The sequence below is a fragment of the Psammomys obesus genome, unplaced genomic scaffold (genome assembly GCF_907164565.1).
Source record: "Psammomys obesus unplaced genomic scaffold, mPsaObe1.curated_primary_1811, whole genome shotgun sequence".
Classification (NCBI taxonomy): Eukaryota; Metazoa; Chordata; class Mammalia; order Rodentia; family Muridae; genus Psammomys; species Psammomys obesus.
The window spans coordinates 2335344-2345697 of record NW_026591086.1 but is presented as its reverse complement, the minus strand read 5'-3'; the positions used below and the strand labels follow the sequence as shown (position 1 = coordinate 2345697).

General features: G+C 49.9%; 1 protein-coding gene across 1 annotated transcript; it reads left to right on the top strand.

Moving 5' to 3' along the window:
* The first annotated feature begins 906 nt into the window (after positions 1-906).
* Positions 907-10062, top strand: Prss55 (serine protease 55). The gene is made up of 5 exons (XM_055609979.1): positions 907-961; positions 4162-4354; positions 6373-6620; positions 8381-8523; positions 9730-10062. The coding sequence occupies exons 1-5, from the start codon at positions 907-909 to the stop codon at positions 10060-10062; spliced, it is 972 nt and encodes a 323-aa protein (XP_055465954.1).
* Positions 10063-10354: the final 292 nt, after the last annotated feature.

Here is a 10354-nt window from a genome sequence, read left to right as displayed (position 1 = left end):
CATGGTTACGTGACCCTCCATAAGGGGTCATGACAAGAAGCCGTGGTCTATTGAGACTGTACGTTATGGAACCCAAGCAGCTGTGTCCCATGGCTGTGCTTCCACCATTTCTTTTTCCATCCTTTTGGACAGGAAGAGCTAATGAAGACCTCCCATGGTGTGGTCATATGGAGTATGTATTTCAGGATTCCCCAGAGAAATATAACCAATAGAATGAACACGTATGTTTCAAAAATTGGACTGTGGAAGCACAAGCCAGTCTTCCCAGCATTCAGGGCAGGCGAATCTCTGTGAATTTGAGGCCAGCCTGGTCTACAAAGTGAGTCCAGGACAGTCAAGACTACACAGAGAAACCCTGTCTCAAAAAACCAAAAAAAAAAAAAAAAATTGGGTTTATTAGATTGACTTCTATAATGTGGGCTAGGCAGCCCATCAATGACTATTTACATGCCAGAGAGGCTGAAAATCTGGTATCTACTTATTCTACAAGAACACTGTCTCAGAAATGCTAATCTCTGACCCGCTCTGGCAGCCAGTTTGCAGGCCTCACTTTTCTTTCACAGGTATGCCCCAATGTGATAGGCCTCCCAAAAGGGAAGCTCGTGAACCTTAAGAATAATCGGTTACAACAGGACCAAAAACCAAGCGTCCAGAGAGGGCTGGGTAATAAGGATGGGAGTTGGGCTCGATGTAGGGGAAGTTCCAAGGAAAAGTCTTCAAGGATGAAGTCCTGGGTGAGCCATCACAGAAAGAAAATGACTTAAGAGTCTTCATGACTTCAGGTGAGTTCTCAACACAGTCATTATGACATCGGTAGCCTGGCCAACTTAAGGAGTCTGAGCCGCCAGCTGGCACCATTCACACAGCCCAGCCTCCTAGCCTCCAGCACACAACACAGCCAGGGCCATGATCCTGCCCTCCATTCTTCTGCTTGTTGCCCACACCCTGGAAGCAAGTGTTGGTACGTGGACTCCTCTCCCTCTGGCCAGAGCTGCTGACCCTAGCAGGGCCAGCCAGGACACCTGCTCTCCTCGCCTCCCTTCGTCCTGTCAATATGTGGTGAGCATTAAGGACCAAGAAGACAGAGAACATGACCCATGAGTTAGCTAACAGGCCACCTGAAGCTCACCTCCGAGAGCACATACCCCTTACCAATCCCTCTTAGGGGCTACCTATCTAACCCTGGAGTTTTGGCTTGGAAAACTAAACTTCTACCTCACCAATAGCAATGAAGAAGAAAGTGCCCAGAGCTTGGGCCAGGAAGTAGCCAAGTGACTTAATGTGGTTCTTCTTCTTCTTCTTCTTCTTCTTCTTCTTCTTCTTCTTCTTCTTCTTCTTCTTCTTCTTCTTCTTCTTTTTCTTCTTCTTCTGCTTCTTCATACTGTTGCTGTGACAAAAGCAAGTTAAAGGAGAAGGGATTTATTCTGGCTCACAGTTCAAACTTAGAATCCATCATGGGTGGGAGGAGCGTGGGCTGTTGGTCATATCACATGCACAGTCAGAAGTCACAGACCCATTCTCCTCTTGTAAAACCCAGGTTTATTTTATAGCTTCAGGGGAAGTTAGCCCAAAGCCACTCAACAGGGACACAGCATGTCCTGACTTGCAGCAGTCTGAGCAACACAGAGACCACCTTCCGGCATCCTTCACATTGCCTCTGAGCAGAGCCAGGCTGTCTCCCTGGCCTTCAGAGTAGCCTGGAGCCACCCCCATGGAGTAAGGCATAGGGGCACCATTGGCAGGACTGGTCCCTCTGGGGTCCAGTAGGAAGAGGCTCCAAGTTGCTCAAATGACTCCTCACTGTGGGAGCCGCTGACGTTGCCTCCCCGCTTTGTGTCCTGGCTGCTTCCACACTGTCATTGTGGGGTGTTCTCAGGACCAAGGATGTAGACAGCGGGATTTGTCTGCCAAGTCCCATGGGGATCTGAGAAGTCCTGAAACAACGGGGGCTTGAGGATTTTGCTCTGTGCCAAGCACTTTGAGGGATGCTTCATCATCATATTTGATCCACAAGCCAGCCTACTGGGGTGGAGTGCTTGATGCCCATTTGAGGAATAAAAAGAGAGGAGATAAGTGAGGGCAAGTCATGTTCCCTCCAGTCATTGGATAAGGCAAGCACAAGCTAGGATTCAGCCTCTGCTGTCTGCCTAGAACCTATGCCCTTTGCAAGCTCTGTCACTTGAATCAGAGAGGGCCCTGGAGCAGACACTCACCACTCAGCCAAGCCTCTCTCTGTGGTCATCTCCATATATTTTCTCCCACACTTGTATATCCACTTTTTAGCAAGACAAATCACACAAGTCTCAAATATGTTTTTTTAAGTTATATTTTAATGTACTGTGTGTTTAAGTGTGTGTGAGTGTGTATGTTTGTGAGTGTGTAAATGTGTGTGAGTGTGTGTATGTGTGTGTGAGAGAGTGTCTGTGAGTGTGAGAGTGGGTGTGTGCACCTCACAGCACACAGGTAGAGGTGAGAGAACAGCTTGTGGGAGTCAATTGCCCCCTTATGCCATTTAGTTCCCCTGAGGTGAAACTCAGATGGCCAGGCTTAGCAGCAATGGCTTTACCCACTGAGCCATCTTATTTAATCCTCCAGTCTGATTTTTGTTTGGTTTCTTTCTGTATCCCTGGCTGTCCTAGAACTCACTCTTTAGACCAGCCCGGCCTCGAACTCAGAGATTCTCCTGCCTCTGCCCCTCAAGTTTAAATCTGATTTTTATCCTGATCTTTTCATTCAAGTTTATATCATGAGAATCCCCCCCCATCCCTGTACCATTAGAAATGCCCCCGAGCCTCATTTTCATGGCTGAGAAATAGTTCAGGGCTTAGATGCCATGACACCAGCTTGTCTTCCATTTGCTGCTGTCAAGACCCCCCACTGCAGGGGACATCTTCCAGTATGCAGATTTTCCCCATAAGATGGCCCTAGCGTAGAATCTTCTGGTTGTTGAGTGCCTCTCAATGACAGACATGGTCCCATCCTTAGGACACATCAGCAAGACAAGCATGCCTCTCTCTCCACCTGGAGCTGGCATTCCGGGGTCAGCAGCAGACGGGAGCACTCCGAAATGAGCTGATGTCACTGTAATGCGATGGAGACACCTAAGGCTGCCTAGACAATGAGGAATGGCCAGGGCGGGGGCCAGGTTGGAGGAGGCTTCACTGAAGAAGTGACTCATAGGGGGGAAGCCTAAACAAAGAGAGAAAGCAGGCAGTCCAGGCGAGAACATTCCAGGTACAGGTGCCCGGGCTTGGGTTCGGTCAGGCCACTGATCAGGCTGTATAGCCCGTGTCTGGATGTCACTACAGTGTAGATGTATGGTAAGCCCTGGGAGTATGTTTGGTGAACAAAAAGAATTTGAAGACCAAAAGGCCCGAAGAAGATATGCTATTATGGACAGCCTAAGGCTCATGACATGTGCTGCTAAGTCTCAGCTTTCACAGCCCAGCAGCTGCAGTCTTTGCCCCCAGCTGCCCGGTGACACAGCTGCTCTACTCGGACCAGGTGACAGTAGTAAAGGCTTCTAGTGGGTTCTGACCCTTTCCATGACTCCGGGCAGGTCTTGTGCATTTCTTCGCATCAGCACAGCCTAAGGGGCTTAAGCCACACTAGTTTCTTCTCACTGATCTGTAGCAGTACAACATAGGGATCCCAGGGTGTGTGTGTGTGTGTGTGTGTGTGTGTGTGTGTGTGTGTGTGTGTGTTTGCGTGTGCACATGTTTGGGGCAATGCACATGTGTATGAACATGTGTGTCAAGGTCAAAAGACAAACCTGTGTGCTGTCCCTTAGATATTGTCCACCTTGTCTTTTGTGACGGTGTCATCACTGGCCTGGCTACGACACAGTTACTAGACCTGGTGTATACCTCTGGTGGTCAATGCTCTGCCCACCACACCGGAGTTGGCTTTTGAACACATTTCCTTCCGGGTTCAGTGGGTAGAGATAGGCTTGGCAGAGCTGCCAGCCTGAGGAGCCGTGCAGGGTGATGAGGGCAGAGCCAACACCTTCAGCCCACACCCAGAGCCAGGGGCTCTTCCCTATCACAGCAGCCGAAGCCCTGGTGTCCTGGCCTCACAGTACACCCAGGGACATCTCCTCCCATCCTAGACCCGGCCTGACCTGCCAGACGTTGACTGAAGCTCTGTTCTCCATTTCTGCAGAGTGCGGCGTGAGACCCCTGTATGATAGCCGAACTCGCCACTCCAGGATCATAGGCGGGCAGGAGGCTGAGGTGGGTGAGTTTCCATGGCAGGTGAGCATTCAGGAGAACAGCCATCATTTCTGCGGCGGCTCCGTTCTCAGCAAGTGGTGGATCCTCACGGTGGCCCACTGCTTTTACTCTGAGGAGGTGTCGTAAGTATTGAGGGCCCGGGTTGTCTGGGGGGTGGTGTGTACTCGGTCACACCAGGCTGTGAGAGGGATCCTCATGTGGTTCCCCCTTAGATAGACAGGAGTGAGTCCCTCCTTCCCTCCAGTCTGCAGACTCTAATGCAACTGGCCTGAGACGGTGCCTGAGGTCACCGCTGTCCCCTTCAGGACCTGCAGCTGATGCAGCCCAACGCTTGCCCCTTTGCCTCTCAACGGCTCCTTGGAGGAAGTTCTACTTCACACCAGGCCTCCTTGGCTATCTGTCACCCTCCTTCTTGGCTTCTTATAGAGATTTCTTTGTCCTAGGCTACCAGTGGGCACCTAGCATTGGCTGACAATTACTCATGCTTTGCTAGGAATTTGCTTATATACTAATTCATTTGACTCTACAATGACCTTTGGAAAGAGGTAAAAGAAATCATTTTGTAAATAGGGAAACCGAGGTCTGATGAATGTATATGGCTTGCCCAAGTTCATGTCCAGTAGACAAAGGCAGGAAGGAAATTCTGGCTTTTAGCTTCACCTCCTTCAGAAAGTTCAGAGACCTGCAGGAAGGGGAGGCATAGCCAGCTACTAGGAACCTGAAGCCAGAGGAGCACACATTTGAGGCCAGCTTGGGCAATTGAGATCCTGTCTCAAAATAAATAAAAAGATACAATATAAAGTGGGATGGAATGTGGCACAGCGGTAGAGTGTTTGCCAAGCATGTTTGATGTCATGGTACTATCTGCAGACCCACAAGTGTGAGGGACTCATCCTGACAAAGCCAAGACCGCTGTAGCTCCTGCTCTTGAGACCTGGTTAAGATAATTAAGAATCCTATGACCATCTTTCCTGACAGATTCTTTTTCTTTTCTGGAAATCTTTGTGTGGCCAGTAGAGGCTCCAGATGAAACTCTGGTCCTCGTTTCAAGATGGTTGGTAGATCTAATGACACGAACAGTGACTGCTGCTGTGTGTAACGCTACCTTGCCTCTCTGACAGTTGTTTTGGTCTGCCAAGAGCTCCTCTGCGGGTGTTTGGTTAGGGTTACTGTTGCTGTGGTTAAACACCACAACCAAAAGCAACTTGGGGAGGAAAAGGCTTTATTTGGCTTACACTTCCAAATCATAATCCATCACTGAAGGAAGACAGAGCAGGATCCTGGAGGCAGGAGCTGGTACAGAGGCCATGGAAGGGAGCTGCTTATGGGTTAGCTCCTCATGGCTTGCTCAGTCTGTTTTCTTATAGAGCCCAGGACCATCAGGGATGGCATCACCCACAATGGGTTTGACCCTCCCCCACAATCCCTAATTAAGAAAATGCCCCACAGGCTTGCCCACAGCTCAGTCTTATGAAGGCACTTTCTCAGTTGAGGTTCCCTCCTCCCAGATGATTTTAGCTTGTGTCAAGGTGACATAAAGCTAGCCAGCACAAGAGTGCTCTTCAGAGAGCGCAGAACTGAAGCCTACTTCTGTCTGTTCAGCACTAGCGTCCCATTCAGGCCTGGGCACCCTCCAGACACAGGTCTACTCCCTGCCCTCTGTTAGAGTCCGAATGTGACAACACAGGTTGTCTCGCATGCTGGGCTCCAGCTTGTGGGTGCTGCTTTGGGAGGCTGTGGACCTTTCAGTGGTTGGCTCTAAATGGAAGAAGTATATCATGAGATGGTAGACATTGATAACTCAGCCAGCTTCCAGCCATAGTCTCGATTTGCACCTGGTCTACACAGATGTGGGCATGCAGCCTTAACCCCCCCAATACTGTGCCTTCTCTGCTGTGATGAACTAGATCTTCAACTGAGCCCAAGGAAGCTTTCCCTCACTTATTTTCTTGTCAAATGTTTGACCCCCAACAACAAGAAACATAGATGATGTGGTCTTTAAACCTTCTGAGCAACTGCCCCAGTAGGACAAGTTCGAAAGCCTTTAGAACTATGTTGGGTTTAATTTTTAGACCCATTGGCTTCTGTTCACTCAGGCTTCCTTTCTCCTTCTTCCCTCCCTCTGGTTCTGTGCCACCAGCCCAACAGAACTGACAGTGATAGTGGGAACCAATGACTTAACTACTTCACCCATGAGAATGCGGGTCTCCCACATAATTCGGCACAAAGACTTTCAAAGACACAGCATGGACAATGACATTGCCTTGTTGCTGCTGGCCAAGCCCATCCAGTTCAGTGACCTGATAGTGCCCATCTGCATGCCTCTCCAGCCCGCCCCTTCCAGATGGCATGAATGCTGGGTGGCAGGATGGGGCATGACCAACTCAGGTATGTGATTGCCCACGGCCTCATGGAAACTCCTGGGGCAAGAGATACAGGATCTAGGGAAATGGTGAGGAAAGACATGAAACAGAGAAAGAGTGGCGGAACGGCTTTCGGTGGGAGGAAATCTCCACACGCTGGGTTCTTGGGAACCTCCGTTCAGCCTCTTCTGGGTTCCAGAGGGATGCTTCGGGTGAGACGAGAGCTCTGAGCCGATGCCCGGGTGCGGTAAGCCAGACACGGAGCAGCTGTGTCTGTGTGTTAAATGGAGTTTCAACCACCATAGTTGTTTAAAGGCCTCTCTGTTCTAGTCTTAGTTTTCACCCAGTACTGTCTCCTACCTGGTTCCTATAGGCTTTCATGCTGCCCAAACCCAGGCTGTGCTTCTGATGATACTGAAGCACACTCAGAAGTGAATTTGTTCTCACTTACAAGGTTAGGCTGTTACTTGGTCGGAATAGGAAGCAGACGTGGAGCAGAAGGTATGAGTAAATTCCTGCTGCACTGTCCCCAAAGAACGCCCCTGCACCCCTGCCGAAGCAGAGCGATTGATAGGAGACGGATAGGAACCACACAGCCAAGCCTCGGGCCCGTGAAGATGCCTTGTATGAGCTGAGCTCACACAGAATTTGGCTTCTCTCAGTAGCTAGCAGAGGGACACAGGTAGAGCATGGCTGTTGGCTTCCAGACAAGACGTAGAGGTGGTGAAGGAGGCAGATGGTGACCTGCAAGGTCCAAGCACTCTGTAAGGAACGTGATGATGAACTTCTGTGATTAGAGTTGAGGAATCCAGGCAAACTCTTGCTACTGTAGGCCAAGCTACTTCTCCCTTTCATCCTTTGTACTAATTGTTCTCTCGAAGGAGTAAAATATCTCCCAGAAACATATGGGAAGAAAGATTTTATTGTTGTTGTTTGGGTTTTTGTTGTTGTTTTGTTCTGTTTTGGCTCACAGTTTCAGGGATCTTGGTCCACCGTATTGGGAAAGGCATGGTATAGCAGCTCTGATCCCAGGGGTGGTAACGTGGGCCAGAGACTCCCCACACTCCAGTAGGCCAGGGAGCAGAGAACAGGAGGGGACCAGAAACCAAGACTCCCCTTCAACGGCCTGCTCCTAGAAACCTACTTCCACCAGCTAGCCCCCGCCCACTAAAGATCCCACAGCCTCCAAAACTACACACTGCTCTTGCAGAGCATCCGAGTTCCGTTCCCAGCACCTGTGTTGAGAGGTTCTCAACTGCCTGTTAGTCCAGCTCCAGGGGATCTTATGCCCACTCTCATGTGCCTGTGCACACACAGATGCATACACATATTTTTTTCAAGTTTAAATCTAAAAGGAGTGTATATAATATATATTACATATGTATATTATATATTTACCATGGTACAGATGGGTTTCCAGTGGTGCTAGGAGTGGAGGGCTGTGGTATAATCATAATCACATAATAAGCAATAGTTATGGGAGTTGCTGTGGAAGTCTCACTCCTGTGTTTTCTGGGGAAGTCAAATCCTGGAGCCTGGCGGAGTCAGCAAGGAAGAGGACCAAGGTTCAGAATGAGAGGAGCCCGTGCGTGAGGTGGGGTTGGTCAGAGAAGCTCGGGGGACGATAGCTCGGGCGACGGGCTATCTGAAGGCTGTGCAGTCTGGGTCTGTGGGCATCATGAAGGGGAGAGTCTTCTAGGCCTGTGTGGGAGGGTATGAAGCTGTCTCCAGCCCGCAACCATGCTTCATTATCTGCCTGCCCAATGTGCTTTCTCTCTGTGCCAGATGACAAAACATCTATGAAAACCGACCTGATGAAGGTACCCATGAATGTTATAGATTGGAAGGAATGCTCTAAGGTGTTTCCAAAGCTTACCAAAAACATGCTGTGTGCGTCATACGATAACGGGAGCTACGATGCCTGCCAGGTAATGAGGGCGTAGCAGCCCCCCCCCACACACACACACCTGCAGCTCCTAGGCGGTTCCCTTGCAAGAGTGTCTCTTCTCCCCTGGGAATAGATTAACACTCTAGAGGGCAGGCTCGGGAAAGGGCTCAGTCAGTAAAGCGCTTGCCACACAAATGTGAGGACCTGAGTTCGGTTCCCCCTAAACCCATGTGAAAAAGCCAGGCATGGTGGCACACACTTGTGTTCAGCATGGAGAAGGCAGAGACCTTCTGGGGCTGGCAGGCCAACTAGGCTGACAGGCAAGTCCAGGCTGGTGAGAGAGACTGTCTCGGAAACAACAAGAAAACAAGCGAGCAAGCTGAAACCAAAGCAGAGGTCAACAGTAGATAACAGTAGACACAATGTCCAAGAAATTGGAGCTGAAGTTGTTCTTTGGCCTCTGTAGACACTTGAACCCATGTGTACACTTGGAAGCATTCATATGCATACATACATACACACACACACACACACACACACACACACACACACAGAGAGAGAGAGAGAGAGAGAGAGAGAGAGAGAGAGAGAGAGAGAGAGAGGACAGACTCCGAAAAGCACATGGACACAGGACCAAGGCAGAGATTTCAAAGTCTTCGTGTGGCTTCTACTGTGTGTCCACACTGTAGCCCTTGCACTGTCAGCCCACCTGAGAGTCAGCATGCGACAAGTCTACAGAAGATTTCTGGTCTCTGGGGACACTAAGTCGACAGGATTCTATCACTCTTTTTACCTGCCTCTGACTCTCTGGCACTGGGATTGCAAACAAATGCCACCATGCCCAGCCTGGCCTATTAATGTAGCTTCTGGGAGGCAGAGTCAGGTCCTGACTGAGTCCTCTCTCCAGCCCTTGTGTACTTTTCTTCTCTGCCTTTTTCAGAGTCTGGTTTAAAAAAAAAACCCTCATGCCTCACATCCCTGGGTCATTTTTCCTTCTGCCTGCCTGTCTTCTGTGCCCTCTCTGGAGTTTCTTTCTCATCAGGCCCTCTCTCTTTGATCTCGCACGCCACTGGCCTTTTGTGTTGTACCCTATGCCTCTGCAAGTTTCCTATCGGTAGCACACTTCTTCCACAGGGGCCAGGATGGGGTGATAGCCTTGGTCAGTGGTAACAAGATTTCTTTGATAGTCTGTCTCGACCGGCAATTGAAAATGGACTTACTAATGAGCTGTGTTCTCTGCCCACAGGGCGACAGTGGGGGACCACTTGTCTGCAGCACAGAGCCTGGGACCAGGTGGTACCAGGTGGGCATCATCAGCTGGGGCAAGAGCTGCGGACGAAAAGGCTCTCCAGGGATATACACCGAGTTGGCAAACTACACCCTGTGGATTGAGAAAATAGCCCAGGTAGAGGGGAAGCCCCTGGATATTAAGGGTCTTCGGGTCCCTGTCAAGAAGAAGAAAAAAAACAAAGGGCGCAGCCAGTCTTCCAAATGCCCAGCACTGGGCTTCCCTCAAAGCAGGCTCCTGTCCTGTCTTTTGTCCTGTGCGCTGCTCAGAGCCTTGTCCAACTGGGAATAAAGAGATCCATTCTCAGAATCCCGGCAGGTGTGGGAGAATGTGCTTTGGGGCTTGCTACAAATATGAACCAACACTGAGGAGCTTAGGGGGTGAAGACAGAAAGAGGAGAACCCCAAAGACAGGCTGGAGCCCTGGCTCAGTGGCTGAATTGCAGATATAGGAAGGTGGAATGTACTGTTGACAATTCACTCTGGAACGAACCTGGTTGCCGTTCTTAGTCTCCTGCCAGGTTCAAGGAAATTTCTCATGGGAGAGGCCTTTTCTAGCTAGCGATTTGTTTGGATGGTGACTC

Coding starts and splice junctions, on each gene's coding strand:
- Prss55 (XM_055609979.1), top strand. CDS start 907: ATGATCCTGCCCTCCATTCTTCTGCTTGTTGCCCACACCCTGGAAGCA. Junction 6,621..8,380: donor ATGGGGCATGACCAACTCAG/GTATGTGATTGC, acceptor TCTCTGTGCCAG/ATGACAAAACATCTATGAAA. Junction 8,524..9,729: donor GGAGCTACGATGCCTGCCAG/GTAATGAGGGCG, acceptor CTCTGCCCACAG/GGCGACAGTGGGGGACCACT.